This window comes from Tiliqua scincoides, chromosome 8 (genome assembly GCF_035046505.1).
Source record: "Tiliqua scincoides isolate rTilSci1 chromosome 8, rTilSci1.hap2, whole genome shotgun sequence".
Lineage (NCBI taxonomy): Eukaryota > Metazoa > Chordata > Lepidosauria > Squamata > Scincidae > Tiliqua > Tiliqua scincoides.
Genome location: NC_089828.1, coordinates 21,982,924 through 22,006,471, shown reverse-complemented (window position 1 = coordinate 22,006,471; position 23,548 = coordinate 21,982,924). Strand labels below are relative to the sequence as shown.

General features: G+C 46.7%; 1 protein-coding gene across 3 annotated transcripts; it reads left to right on the top strand.

Annotated features, from left to right (window-relative positions):
- The first annotated feature begins 4,295 nt into the window (after positions 1-4,295).
- SNX33 (sorting nexin 33) lies at positions 4,296-23,335 on the top strand. Of its 3 annotated transcripts, none has more exons than XM_066636271.1 (3): positions 4,296-4,417; positions 5,179-7,950; positions 22,102-23,335. In XM_066636271.1, exons 2-3 carry the CDS (start codon positions 6,510-6,512, stop codon positions 22,353-22,355), a joined length of 1,695 nt encoding a protein of 564 aa, XP_066492368.1. In that variant the 5' UTR covers positions 4,296-4,417; positions 5,179-6,509; the 3' UTR covers positions 22,356-23,335. The 3 variants fall into 3 exon arrangements, with proteins under 3 accessions (XP_066492368.1, XP_066492370.1, XP_066492369.1); XM_066636273.1 differs by lacking the exon at positions 22,102-23,335 and adding an exon at positions 18,271-18,872; XM_066636272.1 differs by lacking the exon at positions 4,296-4,417 and adding an exon at positions 4,914-4,996.
- Positions 23,336-23,548: the final 213 nt, after the last annotated feature.

Here is a 23,548-nt window from a genome sequence, read left to right as displayed (position 1 = left end):
GGGAGGAAAAGCGGCACTGGGAAAGGAAACCAATGCAATGGTGCAGAAAGAGAAGAGCCCCCCACCCCGTCCTCCTGATCCATAGACAAAGGGGGCAGACCGAACTGACTTTCCAGACCGGGAAGCAGAAGGCTCCGCTTCAGCTGAACGTAGGGCTATGCCTCAGGACCTGAACCCTGAGGAGGTAGAATTAATGGAGGTTCAAAGATCCGACCCATCTGACGCACACCACACGGTGCGACAGATGGAAATGGCACAGAGATAAGCAAACTGGGCACATCAGACATCATCAAAGCCATAACAGTCAAATATTTGATTTGAGTAGGATTTTTAGTAGTAATTTTTATTGGAATTCTGTTATTTTATTATATTTTATATCAATGGTTCAGTTAAAATTAAAAATATTAACATGGAACATGAGGGGTCTGAGACAACAAAAGAGGAGAGAGGAAATTCTTGATGCCGTGAATCATCTGAACCACAACCTCGTGATCCTGCAGAAGCTAAATTTTAAGGGTGAATAGGACAGGAGCAATGCTCAGAGTTTCTGGACGTGGGTTCCATCCATTTGGTCCTATAAGACTGAGGGGACGGGAGGAGTGGCTATTCTAGCGTGAAACTGAGATGACCTACAAATTCAGAGGTCGGTGGAAGTGGTCCCAGGCCACCTGGTCATCCTCGATTTTAACATCATCGGGATACAGAGGGACAGGAAGGAATATTGGAAGCGCTATAGACTTGGTGCAATCTATGCCCCGATCCAGACTGGACCTAGGGAAGAACTGTGGGCCAAACTCAAAGATTACGCAATCACCAACAGGTCCCTCATAGTCGCCGGAGACTTCAATAACAGGTCGAGAATAGAAGATAGGCGTAATCTGAGAGATATGATGGGACGCCTGGCTAAAGATTGTCCTCTGACCCTGGAAGAAAGGAACCTAAATGCCTTTTTGCTTTATTTAGATTTAGAAGATAAAGCGCTTTTAATTGATAACGGGTTAGATTTTTTTCCTTTAAGTTGCAGGAAGGTTTATAAGAGTAATTTTCCACAGATGGCAGGTGGATGTTTTACTTACTATCACCCGATGGTGGCCAGCAGAATAGACAGGGTGTGGGCGGAGAAGAACTGGATAGTGCAATCTTGCAGGATAGGACTGACCCCTTGGTCAGATCATGGGTACCTTTCCATAAAGTTGTACGGCGATCGCCTGACCCTTTGTGGCAAACCAAGGTGGAGACTGCACCCCTCTATGCTGCATGAACAGGAGTATAAAGAATTAATACAGAAGTGTATTATCACTTGGAGAGAATTAACTGAGGTCAGAAGGAATGACCCAATCAGATGGTGGGAGGAGCTAAAGAGGGAAATTAAGCAGAAGTGCATCGCAGGAAAGAACTGGCCCAGTACCATACAGGCCTTTTTGGCTTTCTGAAGGCCCATCAGAAGATTAACAAAGGACTGGCATGGAATAAGAAAAAATTGGAGAGGAGTGGGAAGATTATCCAAGAATATCACCAGAGGAGGAGAGAGGCCAGAATACAAAAGCATACAAAGAATACAAAAATACAGATCAAAGGGGCCAATTGTGGAGCAGGAAGACTGGAAGAAGAAACAAAGGGGGGGAAAGAGGAACTTTGAAGGGATTCGAAAGTCGGGAGGAGAGGAGATAAAATACTCAACCGATGAGATGTTGAGCATCATGAATAGTCACTACCAGGAAATGTACGCTGAGAAAAAGATAGAAGAGCAAACCATGACTGACTTTTTGATGAAAATGCCTAGGGATGCCTTTGACTCACCCAGTAAGGAAGAAGCTGAGGAGATGACTAAACCTGTAACAGAAGATGAAGTGCTGGAGGTGATAAGAAAGGGAAGAGACAGCGCCGCTCCGGGTCCCGATGGACTAAATTACACCTTTTATAAGTTGTTTCTGAAAAAACTGGCCGAACCCCTAGCCGTGGCTTTTAATAGAGCCTTATGGGAGGAGGACAAATTTAGAGATAGTTTTTATGGAGGAATCTTAACCTTCATTTATAAAGAGGGGGACCCTACTCTGCCTAAAACCTGGAGGCCCATTACTCTGACAAACATCGACTATAGGATTTTAGCAAAGATTCTGAATGACACACTTTCCAAAATAGCCCCTAAGTTGATTGTGAGAACCCAGTCTAATGCTGTCCCAGGGAGGAAGATGACCGATTCATTAGTTCTGGTTAGAGAGATCTTTCAGATGGTGGAGAAGGGAGAGTGGAAAGGGATACTTCTACAAATGGACCAGTCTAAGGCCTTTGACAGAATAAACAGAAAGTATCTCTAGCAAACGCTAATGGCAAAGGGTGTCCCAGAGGTTTTCATAAACTATATAGGAAGGGAAAAACCATACCCATAGAATCAGGGATACGCCAAGAATGTCCATTGAGCCCGCTCCTCTATGTTTTGGCATTAGATCCGTTGCTGGCCATACTCCAGGCAGAGCCCAGAATAAAGGGAATCGCCATGGGTGGGGAAGGGAATAGTGCAGAGGCTGGGAATGCTATAAAAACGGTAGCCCATGCAGATGATGTGTACGTTATGGTTAGAGACGTGGGTGAGATGGAGACATTGAAGGGAATAATAGATGAATACAGCAGGGCCTCGGGAGCGGTGATAAACGAGGGTAAAACCAAATGTTATTTTCTTGGGTCGAGGGGGAAATAGAGGTGAGGGCCATGGGGGCTGTTTTTGAAATGGATGAAAGGAAACAAGAGGTTCAAAAGTTGGAATCTGTAAAAATTTTAGGTAAAATTTTTGGACTGAAACAAAGAGGGTGGGAAGAGAACTGGAAACTGTGGGCTTCTAAGGTGGAGGAAAAGCTGAAGAGGTGGAAAAAATGGAACTTGAACTTGAGGTGGTGGACAAGGTTACCCATCAGGTTTTTGTTTTCTTGTGGAGCACTGCCTTCTTCCCTCTTGCCCGAGCGATGGCATATAAGAAAGTGAAAGAAGGAGGACTAGGGGTTTGGGCCCTGGGACCTTTGTTCTTGGTGACCTTTGTCTCCTATAGCTTTGGCAACTGGACAAAATGGAGACAGAGGACGCAGGAAGGGGGAGCCTTTGCATCTGTATGGGTCCAATTCGGAGACACTTGGGAAAAGACGACCTGGGGACAGAAATGGTGGGTGAAAGAAGAGACGGGCTACATACTCACTCAGGCAATAAAACGATCTTTGCCGGAGTACATGAGGGAGGCGGAGACTCTGATGAAGGAGATGGGGCTCTCGGCCAATCCGTATAAAACCAGCGGGCAGGAAGGGAAACAACTCAAACGTTATGTGTATGAAACAACGGTACAGGAGTTGTTCACAAGACCTCACCAAGAGAAACAGCAAAGTAAGACGCACCTTTCCACATACCTCTTGCAGGAGAAGGTGGCGCACAGTGCCTTTAGCGAGAAGAGAATCCCCTTTAGTTTATGGGAATTAGGGTGGAGGGCTTTCCATCAGGTCCTCAAGGTGGGAGCGGCAAACCCATGGTTGCAAGAAGATCAGAAGAGGTGCAAGAGGCCAACCTGTTTGGGGTTGGGACCCTCTAGATTGGTAGGCGCCCCGTCGCTGATAGAAATGGTAGCCCATTTCGTCCAAGAGTGTATGCCGGCGAAGGAGTTGTGGAGGGGCGTAGCGAGGGCCTTTAAGTGGCCTGAACTGGCCCAACAGGCCTGGGAGACTATCATCTCTGGGAAGGAGCCGGCAGGAGGTATGAGGGGACCCAAGAGGATGAATAATGCGGGACAACGGAGGGGAGGAGACGATAGGTGGGAGGTGCCGTGGTCTACGGTAAGATTGATAAATCTGTATGTCCTTTTTGCGCTGGGCATCCAAAGGGGCAAAGAAATAAAGGAGAAAAAGTCCACCAACACGCAGTGATGGGTCCGCTTTGTGGTCTCCAGAGTATATGGAGCGGCTTAAGAAAGGGTGAGAACTGGTAGAGACAGGTGGAAAAAAATGGTGGGAGTGGTTACATGGGGTGAATCCACCTATAACATGATGTATCTGTGTTCTAGTTGAACAGTTGATGTAATGTGACTGTAGCTGAAAATGTGATTTCTTTCCTTTGTATTATTTATTGCAGTATGAAACTTTTTAAATAAAAATCTATATCCCCCCCCCCAAAAAAAATCTATATTTCCCCGCTGACGCCTCCGTGCCTGCCTGTAGAGGGCAGCCTGGGACCTCGCTTGCCCACCGCTCGCTGGTTGCCCGCAGGTTTTTGCAAACTTTGGAGCTCGGGCTTCCTTGCGTCATGGAAAAGCCAGGAGTGTGAGCGACCCACACGGCGAGGAAAAGGAAAGAGACCGAAGATCGGAGGCTGGCGGCGGCTGGAGCCGATCTTGGAAGGAGGAGGCGGCAGACTGGGGGCTCCAGGGGAGATCCAACGAAAGGTACCCCGCTCCGTCCATTCCCAAGCGCGAGAGACCAGTGCGCAAGCAGGAGCGCACAGGGACCCTGGAGAGGCTACGATCGCCTGCGGGATCTGGGAGGGCGCACGAGAGAGAGAGACTCTGTGGGGTGCGTCGTGGGGTGGGGGGATCGGGAGGGAGGGGATCTAGCAGATCTCCCCTGCGATCGCCGATCGGGACTCCAACGGGGGCCACAGCCCCCCCAGCCAGGGCGCATCCCGACGGCAGAATGGAGCGAGTCAGGCTGCGTGCGCACCAGAGGCAAGTGCGATCCCCCAAGGTGCAGATCGCTCTCTCCGCGCCCCGGGAGAGGGAGATCTGAAGCAGACTCGGGGATCCCACTTCGTGATCGAGCCTGGTAGGGAAAGAGCTTTCCGGCTTCCCAGCCCTCTTGCCAAGCGGAAGTGCCTGTGTGGTGTGCTGGATTCCTTACGCAGGCTCCTTTCTGCAATCCGCGTAACAAGAGAGGAGTGGGGGGGGGGGGGCGATCGCATCCCACCAGCAGCAGCCACCACCGGGAAACTTTATTATTGTCGCCCCCAACTCTGCGGGAGGGATGCAGTGAGTACTCACTTGGAGGGGGGGGGGAAGAGTTGCTTTTCCATTTGGAAACCTGCGATCGGATTTTTTTCTGTGGCTTTGAGGGAAGCCAGACAGGAATTGGTTACATTCTTAGTAGCTGATATTGTTATTTCCCCCCCCCCCTTCTCTCCCTCTTAAAATAATAAAACCTTTCCCTGCAGGTCGCCTAGTGAGGATTTGTTTTGACTTGTGCTGGTTGCAGAGTGGATGGAAAGTGACTCAGAAACTGACCAGAGGGTAGAGAAACTGACCAAGAAACTGACCAGAGGGACCAGCGGGGAGAGGAACTGACCAAGAAACTGATCAGAGGGGAGAGAAACTGACTAAGAGACTGCCCAGAGGGGAGAAACGGACCAAGAAACTGACCAGAAGGGAGAGAAACTGTGCAAGAGACTGCTCAGAGGAGAGAAACTGACAAGAAACCAAAATAAAGAGGAACACCTTTTGTTTTGACTCAAAGGGATTTTGAGTGGTGGATCTGGAGATCTTGCAGCCCCCCCCCCCCAAGAGCTATTTTTTGGAAGAAGGCAGGTGGGTAAGAAAGTCACGCTACTGTATTGGAAAAGACACTCTTTGTTTTTTATTTTCAAGATCTCCCAGCCCTGAAGAAAGCAAGAACTTCTTTCTTCGTGTTGATATTTTGCTTTCTGCTTTAAAAAAAAGTTCACATGAACTTTGCGTGCGCCCTGTTGAGAAGGAGGGGTGGCGTGTGTGTTTGTGTTATTCTTCAGCCTAAGGCGTGACCCATTCCAACTGTGAATTGATTTGCGGCTTTTCATTTTCTTCTCCACCCCTCTGAAAGGTTGTGGATTTCAAACCAGACCCCAAAGGGATTACAAAAACTTGCAAAATATTTTTCATCTGTAATAACAGCGGGTTTGCTTCCTTTTTCTCCTAAAAGGGATATTTTTTTTCAGCACTGTGATCATATATTGCACTGGATTGTTTTTTTTTTTTCAAGATGACAACGCTTTAATGTTTTTAAATATATCTTTGGAAAGAGGAAAAATTCACAAAAAGCATAAGGGATTTTTTTTTTGCATCAGATGAAAGTGGCTAATCTCGACCTGTAACTTCAATGCAAAAAAGTCTGATAGTTCAGGAATAACTAGTTTGCAAGATAACATCTATATAGGAATGACAATTTTCTGGTTATCTGTGCACCTGACTGTGGCCTGTATAACCTAATAAAAGGGGTCAAATATGTTGTTTGGTTTGCTCTGAGCATGCTGCTCTTAACCAATGCCTGCCGACTGCACTGTTCCTTGGAATTTATAAAACTCAGCATTAAGCAACGGAGAAATTATATTGTTTTGTTCCAGGAAACGGCTACAAAGTGTCCCCCACTTTTTCACAGAACTGAAGCCGCTTTTTAGGTTGAAGAGGACTGCTGCATTTCTGTCTGTTCATACCAGCTTAAGTAACCAAGCCAACACCGCAGCAGGGAGGAGGTTTCTGGTGTTAGCAGGGGGTTTTCTTACAGGGAGCCACTATGGCAATGAAAGCCAGAGCACTTTACAACTTCCAGAGTGAAAACAAGGAGGAAATCAGCATCCAGGAGAATGAGGAGTTGGTGATCTTCAGTGAAAACTCTTTGGATGGATGGCTGCAAGGGACAAACAGCCGTGGGGAGACTGGCCTCTTTCCTGCGTCCTATGTAGAGATCCTCCGCAGCAGGTCAGCCTCCAGCTATACGGATTATTCTAGCAGCCCAGCTGGGTCCCCTGGTAACGGGTCATCTTTTTATGTACCACCTTCCAACACCAGCATCTCCCATCAGGGCAGCTTTGAAGATGACGACGATGACGACTGGGACGATTGGGATGATGGCTGCACAGTGGTGGAGGAACCCAGAAGTGGGCCTGGCACCAATGGGCATCCTTCTCCCAACCTGTCGCATCCTGGGCCATATTCCCATCCAAACAACATGGGCTACCGGCCCAAGCCATCTTTGGAGAGGCAGGACAGCATCAGTTCTTCCAAAAGGGGCAGTGTGGTGGGACGAAACCTCAATCGGTTCTCCTGCTTTGTCCGGTCTGGTGTGGAGGCCTTCATCTTGGGAGATGTGCCTATGATGGCCAAGATTGCAGAGGCCTATTACATTGATATGGGCCCCAAGGGGCCCCAGTGGCGGCCTAGCCCACACCCTTTAGTTTGCTCAGTGGAGGACCCCACCAAGCAAACCAAGTTCAAAGGCATCAAGAGCTACATCTCCTACAGGCTAACACCCAGCAACAGCAACTCTCCTGTCTACCGGCGGTACAAACATTTCGACTGGCTGTACAACCGCCTGCTGCACAAGTTCACGGTAGTCTCGGTGCCGCATCTGCCCGAGAAGCAAGCCACGGGACGTTTTGAGGAGGACTTCATTGCGAAGCGCAAGAGGAGGTTGATCTTGTGGATGGACCACATGACCAGCCACCCTACGCTTTCCCAGTATGAGGGCTTTCAGCACTTCCTCACCTGCAACGACGACAAGCAGTGGAAGATGGGCAAGCGCCGGGCAGAGAAAGATGAGATGGTGGGAGCCAGTTTCTTGCTGACACTCCAGATCCCAACCGAACACCAAGATCTCCAGGATGTGGAGGACCGAGTGGACACTTTCAAGGCCTTCAGCAAGAAGATGGATGACAGCGTCCTGCAACTGACCAATGTGGCATCTGAACTGGTGCGCAAACACATTGGAGGCTTCCGCAAGGAGTTCCAGAAACTGGGCAATGCATTCCAAGCCATCAGCCATTCCTTCCAAATGGACCCCCCTTACAGCTTAGATGCACTCAATGGCGCCATCTCGCACACGGGCAAGACCTATGAAACTGTTGGGGAAATGTTTGCTGAGCAACCCAAGAATGACCTTTTCCTCATGTTGGACACTCTCTCCTTGTACCAGGGGCTGCTCTCCAACTTCCCAGACATTATCCATCTTCAGAAAGGTATGTACTGCACGAACCTGACTTTCCTTTTTCAGCGCAAAAGAGAACCACACAACACAAGCAAACATTGATTCAATCAACACTTTGTGGAAGTGACCACTGAGAAAAGACGATGACTGATGTCTGATAATGGTTTGTTTTTGTAGCATCTTAAAGCAAGGGAAGTCAAACTCATTTCACACAGAGGGCCAATGGCATCTGCTGACAGCAGGAAATGACATCACTAAGCAGGAAGTGACATCATTAAGCAGATGATGGCCAGAAATAAGCACTGTGTTCGCATATAGAATTAGCTGCAAATGGCAGAAGAGAAATGCTGCAAATCCAAGATATGAGAGAGCCCAATTATAACAGGGGGGGGGGGCAGATAAATTGCTTCCAGGGGCTGCATCTGCCCCTCGGGCCTTATGTTTGATACCCCTGTCTTAGTGGATATGGAGCATTATTATTTCCATAGTACCAGTACCATAGAGAGTACAAGGAGAATAGGCCCCTGCCCCAAGGAATTTACAGTCTAAGATTTGGGACAGAGAAAGGGGAGTGAAACAAAAGCAAGAGTAAACAGAGGCAGAATATACATTTATTTCACTTACATGTCCTTTTGCTTATTTACAGTCTTCTACGAGTAGTTATGCCAGTATAATTTTTAAGCATTATTTATTGCTCAATATGGCATTTTTCTAAGTATTTTAGGCAAACAGGTTCATCTGGTTAGCTTCTTAGAGACTCAGTATCTAAGGAAACAGCAAACTGTTTTTTGTCCCTTTTGGAACAGCATAAGGGACTAAGGACCCAATCCTATCTAACTTTCCAGCACTGATACAGCCATACCAATGGGGTATACACTGCATCCTGCAATGGGAAAGCAGTCTAGGAGGTTTCCTCAAGGCAAGGGAATGTGTGTTCCTTTACCTTGGGGCTGCACTGTGGCTGCATCAGCGCTGGAAAATTGGATAGGCTTGGGCCCTAAGTTTCCACACAAGGCATGGCTCTTTTTCTGAAGAATTTCATCTTAAAATAGAAAACCTTCAGTAGGAAATAAGCCTGGTTCCTTTCCTTAACTGGTGGAAGTGACTTTCTAAAAGTAGAAGCTATTTGGGTTAAAGACTAGATGCCACGAATAACTTTCCAAAGGGGCAAGGCATGGATGAGAATTCCAGGGAACATAACTACTGTAAACACTTGTCATTAGCCTTTGGACTTTGTTCACTAGTGAGACGGGTTGCTTCCACACTTAGGTTTTGCATTCCCTGCATCGGTGAACCTGTGTACATTATGATGTGGTTATGGTGGTGAAACCTCTGGCACTGATTAACTGGCTTGTAACATTTCCAAAAATTCCATGTGCAGTCCAGTATTTGTGAAGGAAGGGAAAGTTGTCAGTTGGCTTGGGATTAAAACTTCACACAGGCCCTAGGGCCAGGAGTAGCTTTGTGGAGCAGATTGAAGAATGGAAGGAGATGCCAGGAGGTAGAGAAGATCCAGGGTGGGGAATGACCAAGGAACAATGGACAAGAACAACACTAAGCAACAAACAAGTGCCTAAGGAAAGGGCAACTGAAGGAGATAAAACTTGAGGAAAAGGGCAAAAGGAGACAAATCAGAGAGGCAAAAGAGAAGAGACTAATCAGAGAGGTAAATGCTAAATTTCAAATGTTGATCTGAATGAATCAGCAACATTGATTCAGTGGTTCCTCAACTGTGTGCTGTGATGCCCAAAGGCCAGCAGAGCTGGGCGCCTCTATCTTGAATTGCACAACATGAGAGCCTGGAAGGTGTAGTTGTCTGGAAGTTGGACTTTGACCTGGAAGATCCAGGTTCAAATCCCCACTCAGCCTTGAAACGTCCTGGGTGACTTTGGGCCAGTCGCTATCTCTCAGCCTCATTTGTTTCACAGGGTTGCTGTGAGGACAAAAGGAAGGGAGGAATTATGTACACCACCCTGAGCTCTTTGGAGGAAATGTGGTATAGAAATGTGGAAAATAAAATAATGTCACGAGATCTCGTGCAATTCAAGATGGCGGAGCCTGGAGAGCTGGGAGATGGCACTGCCACGACAGGGTTCTGTGTGACCGTGGTAAGTTTGAGAAGCACTGAATTTATTGATTAACAGGAAGTCTTAACCAACGTTCCAGCACTGATGCAGTCAATGATACTCCAAGGTTACCTTGAGGGATGGCCCCCTGTGACTTCTCAATAAAAAGTTCCCAAAGCAGTTGACATAAGAGGGTTCCCTGTTCCAAAGGGGACTCACAATCTAAAGAAGGAAACAAAAGAGGCACCTGCAAATAGCCACTGGCAGAAATGCCATTCTGGGGCACATAGAGCCAGTTGCTCTACTTCCTGCTAAATATAAGAGAACTATCACTTAGGAGGTGCCTCTTAGCCCAGTGAGCAGGGACTGGAATTTGTGGTATAACAACACCCTGCCTGTGGGTTTTGGTACAGAGTGGCACTGTCCATTCTGTGCCAGGGAGCTACAGAATCTTGTCTCACTGGCACAGTGCCCGGACAGCAAGAAAAAACCAGAAACTGGAAAGAACAGTGATGAACAACTCATGGGGACAGAGGGGCATGGGATGGTACAGAGTGCTTGTCACGGCAACAAGGGACCAGCCCTGGTGCCAAGATCTGGGAAATGTAGTCCCACTCCCTCTCAGCTACCCTCTCAGCTGACCCATCCATGAGGCCATGAAGGCAACAGCTCTCCCTTTTTATTGTTCCCCAGCAACTGTGAGAGCGCACTGCCTTTGAAAACGGAGGTTCTAGCCCAGTGATTTTCGACCACTGCACTCGGTGTGCCACAGGAGTTTGGCAGAGGGTCATTTATTAGTAGGGCCTTTAGGGAATGTGAGCCCCCGCCAGCAGCATGGTGTGCCTTGTCAGTTGTCAAGAAACAATAGTGTGCCTTGACAATTGTAGCACCCTGTTAGTGAGCCGTGAGATTGAAAAGGCTGAAAATTGCTGTTCTAGCCATTTGTAGACCTCTCCTTCTGTTTGAGTGTATCTAATTTTTTGGAAAGCATTCTAAGCTGGTGGTCATCAGTACAGCTTGTGGCAGTGAATCTCTGCAATAATTAACATTGTGAAGAAGTGAAATGGAGGGCCTGTGGCTGTGCGGTATAGTCCATGCTGTGTACCCCCAGGGTCCCAGGTTTGCCCCCTGCCATTTCCAGATTGGGCAGGGAAAGATTCCTCTCTGACGTCTTAGAGAGCTACTGTCAGTCAGTGCTGACAATATTGAACAGATGGGTCAATGGTCTGACTTTTATGGTAGCTTCTTATGGTCCTATGGAGAAAGTCACAGCCAACCACAGCTTTCAGTCGACTACCAGAAGTTCAGTCTGTGTGCCGCTCTTGTGTTTTGCCATCTCTATGGTGACTTGTGCTTCAAGTCTAAAAACCACACCTGTAGATTTGAGGTGGGGCTTGCAATCACCCGACACTTTCTCCACAAAGGTATGAGTCACATGGCTCAGTCCTGGTGACAGATAGAATTCTCTGGAGTTCAGGAGGCAAGCTCCATCTTGCCCAAACAGATGAAGGCTGGAGAACAGTAAGGGAGGCATGTGATAGGGAGACATTGGGGTCCATTTAGCCCGTAACCTGCATCTGAAGGCTGCCTGCCTAATATTTTCTGTATCTGAGTAAAAAATACCCACACCTCTCCATTGTAAATGTAAGTCAGTGTTTTTCTCAGCTCCAGAGATAGTAAGAGGGAACCGGTATTTTCCTGATTCCTAATTGTGTGTATTTTGAATGGTTGCCTGGCACCAGCGCATATAATCGAGATGCAGATCTCTCCCTGGTGTAACTCGGCTGTTTTCTGCAGAATGAGTTGGAGAACAAAACTTTCAGTGGATTTCAAGCCACGGTCAGATCCTCTCCTCCACACTTCCTCTGCTCCTCCATTCCCCCTTTCTTTTTCAAATCCAGGATGCAGGAGGAGGCATGCCTGGGGCAGCTGCTAGAGAAGTAAAAGGCACATTGCCTCCAGTTCTGGGAGGTCTGAGTAGTCCTGAGCTGACCTCCCAGGAATGTTGGCACCCCTATGCAATACTCAGTTTGCCTCTAGGGTTGGGCCAGCCCCCTACTATTTTTTTAAAAGACTGCAGACTAGGAGCTGTGAAGCAGCTTGGTTACACTCTTCCCATGCATGTATCATTCACCTGAGCAGTTATTTGCACAAGATTGTCAGTCGCTGACAAGGAAGGGTTGGAGCTTAGTGGTAGAGCATTGCTTTGCAAATGTAGAAGGTCCAGGTTCCATTCCTAGAGAAAAATTCATGTCTGAAAGCCTGAATGGCCACTGCTAGTTAGTGTCAACAGTGCTGAACTAGATAGTCAAGGCACTTTGTATAAGGCAATTTCCTATGCCAGAACCATCTCTCAGATCATGACAGGTACTCTGGCTATGCCCTGTCTGATCCAATGCACCTTTGGCTAGGAGATAACAAGATTCCCTTGTTGCTACATGTTACAAGGGAAGATTAATCGTGTCTATTAATAGAACCAACTGCCATGCAGGCATGTGTCTCCCATTCTCTTCTATAACTTTTCACAGAGGGCACACATGCGCCACTCCTCTTCCACCAAGTGCTCTCCTTTTAGTTTTTATTCATTGCCGGAGCCTGTAGTCTGTCTACCCTATTAATTAATTAATTGGTGGGCAACCTTCAGTCTCGAAAGACTATGGCATAAGCCTACAGCACCCAGTAGTCCCAGGCAGTCTCCCATCCAAGTACTAACCAGGCCTGACCCTGCTTAGCTTCCGAGATCAGACGAGATTGGGCATGTGCAGGGTAACAGTTGCTGCATTAATTAATTATTTTTTCACATTTTCATACCGCCCTTCCTCTAAGGACCTCAGGGCGGTGTACTTGGTACTTTCCCTCCTTTTGTCTTCACAACAACCCTATGAGGTAGGTGAGGCTGAGAGATAGTGACTGACCCAAAGTCACCCAGGAAGCTACATGGCTGAACAGGTCTTACAGATCTGAGTCCAACTCTCGAACCACTACACCATCTTAGGTAGCCCTGTGAGGTAGGGTAGGGTGAGAAAGAGGGATAATCCCATGTCAGCGAAGAAACTTCATGGCTGAGCATGGATTTAAACCTGGGTCTTCCTGGCCCAAGCCCAGTGCTCTGACTAACCACTATACCACATTGCCTCTTTGCATGAGCTCTGCATATTTACTCTGCAGTAATCTGTCCTGCCCTGTTTTAAAGACTATGAAGATGTTTAGTATGAAGATAAACAGCATGAAACTGGAGAATATTCTACAATCTGCGGAAAGCACTGCTTGAGCTACTGAATGATCCCCAGGCAGTGCCCATATTACTGCTAGGAATCTTTTTTGACTGAGATTCCTGGTTGCCCCATAATATCCTGTATCCTGGTGTGGCCTTCGCAGAGGCTCCATACTCAACTTTCCTTCCCAGAAGATTTCTTTGTCTGCCAAGGCTGGGAATAATAAACAGCTCTCTTATTTTGGTATCCTCATACTAGCTTCCAGAGCCACTTCCTGAACTGTCACTGTTAATGGATTATATCCTCAGGTCAGCAGCAGGAGGGGATAAACTCTCAGTGAAGCAAGATCCTGTTTACATGCAAGTGCCCAGCCCTGCAGAGCCCTTCAATCATTTCAACTCCACCAACTACCTATAATTCCCAGATGCAACTTTAATTTTTTTTACCATGCCTGGTTCTGCAACTCCCCCCCACCCTCCCAAGTCCTTTTCTCTTTAGGTTGCCCAGATGCAAAGGAAGACAGCATTTCTTCTGCATGTCTCATGGTTATGCAAAAAAGGAGTTGTTTGTGTGAAAAAGCCAGGGCTGTAGCTGTTGTGTACTGCCTCTTTAAGAAGAAAGTTCAGATGGCCTCAGGATGAGATTGGCCATGTGAGAGCACTAGGTGAGTGTTGGGTAGGCAGAAAAGCAGAAGGGTTTGTGAGTGGTGATTGGGGCCTGTATGATGTCAGAGGTCCAAATAGACCTAGGCCCAGATGGATTAGAGACTGTCCAGAGATTTGTCACACTAGTGTTTTTCTCTGCCTTTTCCAGGGAGTTGCAAAGAATAAATAATTGAGTTAGTAGAGGAGATCTGGTTGTACATGCTTGTTGCCACATATCTAATAATAGCCACAAGGGGAAGGCCCATTGCTCTGTGGCTGAACATATGCTTTGCATGCTTAAGGCTTAAAGTTCAATTTCTGGTGCTTCTAGATGGGGCTAGGAGAGACCTCGCTATAAAGCCTTGGCCGCCTGCTGCCAATAGACAGATGGAAAATCATCAGCATTTTGTGCTGTCTTCCAAACAGACCCCAATATCCCAATATTAAATCTTCCAGATTGAATGGAATTAACAGCTCAATCCTAGGCTGGTCTATTCAGAAGTCCCATTATAGTCAATGGGGCTTACTCCTAGGTAAGTATGGAAAGGATTGCCCAGTCCTACCCAACTTTCCAACACTGATACAGCCACAATGCAGCCCCTAGGTAAAATAATGAATGTTCCCTGACCTTGAGGAGTCCTCTGTGACTGCCCCACCCCCAATTGCAGGATGCAGCCCATGTCCTGTTGGCATGGCTGCACCAGCGCTGGAAAGTTGAATAGGATTGGGCCCAAGATTCCTACTAGCTCATAAACTTTAGAGCTTACATGTCTGTGGTTATGCATGCAAGAGATCACCTTTAATGTGGTGACATCATCGACAACAAGCAAAGATTTTTTTTTAATTTTTTTTTATAGACCTCTAACCGAAAAGAGCCACTGAGGCCTTTAAATTAGTGGAAGATAGGTGACTGCAGAAGAAATTAACCATTTCTGCCTAGCCCACAGGTGTACACATTTGATCCCTGTTGCCTATATGCAACGTTGGGTAGAAATGGTTTAATATAGTATATGGAAGGCAGCTCACAGTACAAGCTTATACATGTATACTCAGAAATAAGTCCCATTGCGTTTAATGTGGCTAATGTCCAGGAAAATGTATGTAAGATTGCAGCTTCATGGTCCAATCCTACCTAAGTACCTAAGCTGGCACTAGTGTGTGGAGGGACATCTGCCAGAGCAGATAATACCAGCATAGGGACGGGGGAGGGGGAGGGGTAGAGTGGCAGTAAGGATGGGCAAATGCAGATTGGGTCTGGGGGCAGGATAAGCAATGCTGGCACAAACTGTATCCTATCCCCTTCCCGGGCTACTACAGTATCTTCCAGGAAATGTCTCTTCCGCTCCCCTCTGCCTTAAAAAAAAAAAAAGAGAGAGAGAAGGAGCAATGGCTGCTGCTGGGACTGTAGGTGGATAGCCATTGTGGGTGATGTTCAGTGTACATGGGGGCATACACAGAACAACCTCAGCCAATCCATCTCTCTCTACCAATCTGGCTATAGTGATTGGCCTCCCCACACCTCATTAGCAGGCTGGCCGTGACATTCAGCAGGGATCAGGCAGTGATCCTTGAATGAGGATTGGAACATTACAAGGAGATCTCTCTTTTTTCTGGGAAATGGTGAAGGAATCTGACTGTTGCTTGACTAGACCGATTTGATTGCTAAACCAAAGCTGCTTGTCACACCAGTTAAGAACATAAGGATAACCCAGCTGGATCAGGCCAAAGGCCCATCTAGTCCAGTTTCCTGTATCTCACAGTGTATCTCACAGTGGCCCAATAGGTGCCTCCAGGAGCACACAAGGCAACAAGAGACCTGCATCCTGGTGCCCCTCCCTTGCACTCCATTGTTCTGTCCTCTCACACCTTCCGTTGTGATGAATGAAGAGAGCAACCTCCAATTCCCGAAGACAAGGTGGTTACGGAGATGGGGTAGGGAGGCTGGAGTGAATTACTTCGATTTGCTGGTCAGCCACCCAAAGCTACTCATAGTGGGGGTTATGTGAGCAACAAAGCACAGGAAGCTTCTGTGTATGGAGTCAGCCCTTTGGTCTGTTGAGCTCGGTACGGCCCACACCGAGTGGTAATGGCTCTCCAGGTTGCAGACACAGGTCTTTCCCAGGCCTACCCAGAGATGATAATAGGGACTGAAGCTGTATGCAAAACAGGGATATTCTATATGCAAAACAGCTCTCCAGCCACTGAGTTATGGCCCTTCTTGGTGCCCTCCCACTTTTATAGGTGGCTGCTGTGGCTGCAGCCCTTTCTTGCCATCTGCTCTCTTGCTTTTTTACTCACTCAGGAAGGAGGAGCTGCTGGCACTGTGGATCTGTAATCATTTCAAGCATCTTCCATAGCTGTGCCTTTCAACCCAGAAAAATGCAGAGGGCCCGAGAGGATGGAATGGATGTCTTCCAACCCAGTGGGTAGGACTCAGGGTTTCCTGAAGAAAGGCAGCATTCTGTTAGTACATCCCTTTAGAGGAATGTTGCACTGAGCCACTCGGAACCTTGCTCAATCTCTTGTCCATCCAGACACTTATTTTGGACATGTTCTGTTTACTTCCGAATCACTTCATCTCAGACTGGCCTTGCACAACGACACTGGCCTTATAAACAAATTAAGCATGAGTACATGGAGATCTGGGCTGGGTTAAGTCAAATGGTTATCTGCCTGCTATTTGTGACAACACTACAGTCCCACTAAAAAACCAGTCCTATCCAGCTTTCCAGCACTGATGCAGCTGTGCCAATGGGGCCTGCACCACATCCTCAGTGGAGGGGCAGTCACAGAGTCTTTCTTTCTTTCTTTCTTTCTTTCTTTCTTTCTTTCTTTCTTTCTTTGTTTGTTTGTTTGTTTGTTTGTTTGTTTGTTTGTTTGTTTGTTTGTTTGTTTGTTTGTTTGTTTAAATCCTGCCTTTCCTATGCCCCAAGGCGTCTTACAAATACCACATTAAAATGTGCATTGTATAAAATAAATAAAGTCATAATAAGAACAGTAAAAGCATTTCGGGGGGACGGACGACTAATTAGACCACAGCATTATAACAGAGACAGATATCCGGTCAGACAACAAATCATCACTTAAATGGTAGACAAAACAGGAACGTTCTGAATCCTTGCTGCAAGGCCTCCATAAGGGAGGGCATAATTCTTAATTCCTCTGGAAGAGAATTCCATTTCTTCCTTTACCTTGGAGCTGCATCGCGGCTGCATCAGCCCTAGAAAGTTGGTTAGGATTGGGCCCTAAAGTGTTTTTAGTGTAAAAACTTATTTTTAGTGTTGTTTTTTTAGTGTAAACACTAGTGAAAACACTAAAGCCACACTAAAGCATGGCAGTGCTGGCACCAGGTTATTGAGGGCCCCGGGGCAATGGTCTGCACTGGACCTCCCCCCCTTGGTATCCCCTTTAGACAGCTGATGGCACTTTGGGCACGACTGCTGACAGATACTGAAGGTCCAGGGATCAGCCTAGCTGGGGGTGAGCACTTTGTTGGCTGTGTCTCAGTGCCCAACCTGATCAAGCTCTGGCTCCACCTCACAAGAGGATGCATCTGTCAGTGGCCATGATATGGTTGTATAGATCCTCCATGTTTCGAGGCGGTATGTCTCAGAAAACCATTTGCTGGCACTGTTGTTTTTGTGCCCTGTTTGTGAGCATCTCAAAGGCCTCTGATTGCTGCGGGATGTGGCATAGAGACGGTCCATTTGATCCAGTAGGACTCTTGTTACCTAGCAGATTGACAGCCCAATCTTAACCAACTTTCCAGTACTGATGCAGCCACAATGCAGCCCCGAGGTAAGGACACATTTGTTCCCTTAACTTGAGGATGCCTCTGTGACTTCCCCTTCACCACAGGATGCAGCGCATGCCCCGTTAGCATGGCACTGGAAAGTTAGTTAGGATTGGGCTGTAAATAAAACTGGTCAGGATTCCGCCCATAGCAGACATGTTTGATAGAGACTGGAATTAATGGGCAGGTGCTTAACCAGGTATGAAATATGTAGTATGAAATCTGCTGAAGTATGTAGTCCTCCAGGACAAGACAGAAGTGAAACCAAGATCAGAGAGTCAAGCTAGCAGAAGTTAAGCTGAAATAAGAGAGGAAATTAGCCATCATTCTACAGCAGTGTTTCCCAAGTTTCTAATAATTAAGGCATTTCTCCTGGAATTAAGATTGGAGATGATCCAGTTTTACCCAGAAAAGCTTTTCTTTTAGAGTCTGCAGGGCACAAGAGCAAAATATCTTGCTGCCTTTTTGGAGATATGGGCAGCAGTCTGTTCCATGACTAAGATTCCGAGTTGCCACTGGTTACATTGCCATTTGCCAAGGCATGGTGAGGATTTGTGACATGATGTAATTGCCTGTGTCACAGATGCCTGAATGGCTTTCAGACCATTTAATTTTTTTTGCTTTTGTTTTAAGATGATCTATATCACGAGGGTTCTGCCATGGCTGAAGGCAACACAGTGATACGAAAACGGAAACCGTGGTGAACGTGAAAGATGACGAGGAGCTAAGCTCCTGTGTTTGAGCGGGAGTCACTTCTGTTCTGTGCATGCAGCCTGTTTGGAAGGAGGCAAGCTGGAGTAGCGATTCACATGAACACACAAGGAGTCGACATCTTGGGGTGGTGGTAGTGGGAAATTCCACATTGGGGATGCTCAGGCCCAGCTAATTGGGCATGCATAGTAGTGCTAGATCCCACTGCCCACTTTTTGTGTGTGTGTTCACCAGGGTGCCCTCCTCCATCATTGCTGCCACCTCCTCTGCTGCCACCACTGAGTGGGCAGGGAGGGTTCTGGGAGTGGAACTCCACACCTATCTTCCTCCTCACCCAATCTGATTAAAGAAATGGTGAGGGATGAAAGAAGGCAGCTATTCTTTTCCTAGTCACAAGAACAGTGGTGGCGACCTCCTCCTCCTCTTCTGCCACTGTGATAATCACTGGAGGGAGTCAGCTGTGCCCCCACCCTCTGTGGAATCCTCTGTGCCCCCCTCACTCACTTTCCAAGGACAGCAGGCTAAAAGAGGATGGGGCAATTGGACTGAGCTGATTGGAGGAGTCAGGCAGGTGTGGTGTATGGGGCATCCCTGCCAGTTTATATCTATGAATACAGTATTAGAAATATGTTTAATTTCATGTCCTCTCCTAACCCAGCCTAACTGTGACTACCAAATATCATAATCAGGAGTCCAGAAATGTTGGGTTGGCATGCTAACCAATGCTTATGTGTGCTGATCATCAACTCCCCTCTCCATTCAGACCTCTGGCATGCTCAGAAGGCTCGAAAAAGAGGGAAGGTCTCCTCTCATAAGTGCTGACACATGGAAGAAGAAAAGAAACAGTGGAAATCTCTTCTGTTGCTGGGAAGGCTTCCTGCTGTTTCTCAAAAATGGCAGGGGAAATGAGATCTCCAAGGAGGGGATCTTAAAGATCTGTAGTGCTGTAGAGCTGTAGTGCTGAGTGTCTTTGCTAGAGGTCTGAGGATCTCGGTAAGCAGGCAAGGACCCCGGAAAGCGGGCAAGTGAATTTGAGAATGCCTGACTATAATTTCAGAAACAGAGTGCTCACTGTCTATTTGCAATGTTCTGAATGCTTCTAGCCAAGTCAGAATGCCAGGGTGCCTCCAGGTAAATTGACACAGCCAGATGGTTTATTTCAGCCTTCGGTACAAGTTCAGTACATGCTAGTTAAGAGGTACTCACAGTGAGGAAAATGCAGCGCCTAATTAATTATAGGCATGAAGCGCGTTTCGCATTATACCCATCTCAAGAGCGGTTGACCTGGATTCTCTGCAACGCTTCTTGCTTTCCTGCACAGAGGCTGTAATTTTTACACATAAGTAGGCACATTTATCATGGACAGGTGGCAGGAGCATAGCAACAGAGAACCCGAGCTGCCCAGACGGCCTCATATGTTAATTCACCACTGTGAATTATTTATTGCAAGGAACCAGGTTGTTTCTTGGCTGCCTTGCTGAGCTCAGTGAGGGCATTCTTGATTTCATTCCATGATGAGATCCAGTCATACCTGGCGTTGTAGTAAGTGGCTTTGTAGCTTTAACCCATTTCTGCCCAGCCCACAGGTGTACACATTTGATCCCTGTTGCATATATGCAAAGTACAAGGGAGTGACAACAGGATGCAGGTATCTTGTTGTGTGTTCCCCAAGGCATCTGGTGGACCACTGTGAGACTGAGGAACCAGGACCAGATGGGCATCTGACCTGAACCAGTGGAGCTCTTCTGCCAGCACACTTAACACATTGCAGAAAAGTTATTTGATGCCTGCTTATATGTTGATTTTGGCTGCAATCCTATCCATACTTCTCTGGGTATAAGCCCCATTGACTATAGTGGGACTTACTCCTGAGTAGACATGCATAGGATTGGGCTCTTTGTTTACTCTGCAATCACCTATCCACCACAGATTTCAAAGCTTACAAGGTGATGGTTCTTTGGATGAATGATACACTAGGGGAAAAAAATAATAACCTTACAACATAATGATTTATTTCCATTTTAAAACTTGTATCCCACCTTCTTGGAATGACCTGAGGTGACTGACACTCTCAAGGCTCTAAAAGCAATAATGAATTACAACAGAATGAATAAAAATTACAAACCACCATGATAAACAAAGCAAGATTAGGAAACCCACATACATGGTCTGCAACTTTCTGGTTCCAAAAATCAGTTGAGTTTTGTCAGCAGGACACTCTGACCTGTTAACACCCTGAAAACAAATATTGTAATAGTTGCAACACTGGAATGTGAAACCGAGGATTTGAGAACACAAAGCCACATTTTGCAAAGGGGAATAAAGGCACACATTGACACTCGTTAACATCCTATTCTTGTACTGCCTGTCCCCATTCCCCAATTACACATTCAAAAGAATGTGCAACCCTACTGGATCAGGCCCATCTAGTCCAGCTTCCTGTATCTCAAGTGGCCCACTAGATGCCTCAGGGAGCACACAGACAAGACACAATATCCTGCTGCCCTTCTCTTGCATCTGGCATTCAGAGAGAGGCGATCTCTGAAACCTGTAGGTTGCATATACAGTCGTCATTATTTGTAACCAGTGATGGACTTCCATAAATCTGTCCAATCCCCTTTTAAAGGCATTTACGTTGGGTGCCATCACAACATCCAGTGGCAAGGAGTTCCACATGCTAATTACATGCTGTTTAAAGACATTTTTTTTCCTTTAGTCTGTTCTAACCCACCAGTCAATTTCAGTGGCTGTCCCCTGGTTTTAGTGTTGTGCGAGAGGGAAGAGAACTTCCCTCTATCCACTCTATCCTTCCCATGCTCCTCTGCTCAGTGCAGGCAGCTGTCACATTCCTCTATCCACACTCTGCTGTATTCATTTATTCTACAAAAGCCAGACTTCCAACTGTTTACAGCCAAGAAGTGCTTTGTTTTTCACAAGTGTTATGCAAGCCTGTTCCTACAATCTGTTTATCAACCATTCAAATGGAAGTTTCATCAGCAAGTGAGATCCATGTGCATGTATGTTTGTTTGCATAAAAGTAGGCAAAGATGTGTTTGGCCTTTGGTCTCAAGTGTGCTTTGAAAAACTGATACCAGATCTTGGGATAAGTTATAAACATGGCTTGTCCTTTGTACATGTATAGTTAAACTACTTTTGCCCAACGTTGCATATATGCAACAGGAATAAAATGTGTACACTTGTGGGCCGGGCAAAAATGGTTTAATAGCCCACTGACAAAGCACTAGAAAGATCAAGGCACACCATTAGTTTTTGGATAATTGACAAGGTAGACCACACTGCCAGCCAGAGGCTCACATCCCCCAAAGGCCCTGCTAATAGATGACCACCTGTGGCACAGCTGTGGACTATTTGTGGCACATCAATGTGCCCCAGCACACTGGTTGAAAATTGCTGGTATACATTCTGCCGTGTCTGGCTACAGATCTCTCAAAAAAACAACAATCATCCCAGTCAAGGATAGCTATGTTAGAGACTGGCTGAGAAGCCACACCCATCAGGGGGCCCATGTGGTTGGGCCAAATCCTGATCCCTCTATATCAGTGGTAGCAGTGGTACTCAACGAGCCATTAGGGAACCTGTGGGGGTGCCATGGGTGGGGGCCCATGTTTTGAAAATGGACAAGAGTGTTCATGTCAAAAGAAATCGGGGGAAGCCATGTTACAAGTTTTATCAGACCCCCAAAATGAGGCTTGGGGCATTGCTGTAACCATTGTTCTTCTCTGCCTCTGGTAGGTGCATTTGCTAAGGTGAAAGAGAGCCAGAGGATGAGTGATGAAGGGAAAATGGACCAGGACGAGGCCGATGGCATCCGGAAGCGTTGCCGGGTGGTGGGTTTTGCTCTCCAGGCCGAAATGAATCACTTCCATGAGAGACGCATCTCGGACTTCAAGAAGATGATGCAGTCTTACCTCAAGCAGCAGATCGTCTTCTATCAGAGAGTCAGTCAGCAGCTGGAAAAGACTTTGCGGATGTATGATAACCTTTAGTACCTCCTGTACCTGACACTTCAGATGCCCACATGCCCTGCCCCCTTTTCTGAACTGGGCTGCGTCTGAAGCAGCGCACCCTGGCTTTGAACTTGGGACTATATTAGCTGGGAGAAAGGTGTTTTTGTTCTCCTCTGCATCTGGAAATTGGCTGGAGAAGAGTGCCTCTGAACATGTGCAGCACGGTCTCATCTTGATGAGCCAGGCTCAGTCTTCTGGGGCTAAAAGGCAGGGCTTCCAAGTCAGGGCAACCAATTTCCAGGTCGGCTCACTTGAGCCCAGCGTCATCTATTGTACAAAGATCCAACACTGAACAAAAGGGAATCCGATGGCACACGTCTTGTCCCTGTTTCATCCAAACTTCTATGTAGAGACCTTGTAAACAGTTATTACATGAACAACATTCCAATGACAAAGCCATCCCTCTGGCTTTCCAGTTCCACGTTTACAGAGAAAGTTCAAAGTTATTTTTTGGTAGGAGAAAACAGAAGCAGAAGTGGTGTTGTTGGGGATCCCCCCCCTTGATGTTCTAGAATTGTCACCTTAATCCTTCCAGGAGAACATGCCCTCCGACCACCATCAGCCTGCTGTAAAACAAGATAAGACTTGTACATTTCTCTGCACAGCTGACGTACTGTATAGTTCACTTGTGATGATGACTCAGAGGGATGAGCCTCAACGGAGGGAGGGGAGGGATTTGAAATGCGGTGCACACAAACGGATCTTTTCGGGAAATCGCTCCAAAGTATCCACACTACTTTTGTAAACCATTCTTTTTTTTTTTTGCAATGGCGCGTGGAGGTGACGGCTGGATTTATTTTGTATTCTGAAAATCAAAAATGATGCTTGAAAATGGCGCTGGTGTGCTCTTTCCTTCGTTTGTTTCTCAAAGGCTCTATTTGGAGTGATGTCCCAATGTTCAATAGTGGTCATTCTCTATTTGCTTGGTTTTTTTGTTTTGTTTTGTTTTTAAATATATAATGCAGAATCTATCCCTGAATGGGAAACTGGAGTAAAGAACTGACTGTTTTCAAAGATGTCAATATGTCGGGTTGCTCTGACAAGTGGAAGCTGCCTGGAAAAATGTCCTTTAAACAGTTCTTCCTCCGCCCCCACTCTCCCCAAGCTAGCAATACACCCTTTCTTCCCTTTTATCTTCAAAGAAGATGGAGTTTGACTCTTTAGACATGGGT

Coding starts and splice junctions, on each gene's coding strand:
- SNX33 (XM_066636271.1), top strand. CDS start 6,510: ATGGCAATGAAAGCCAGAGCACTTTACAACTTCCAGAGTGAAAACAAG. Junction 7,951..22,101: donor CATTATCCATCTTCAGAAAG/GTATGTACTGCA, acceptor TGCCTCTGGTAG/GTGCATTTGCTAAGGTGAAA.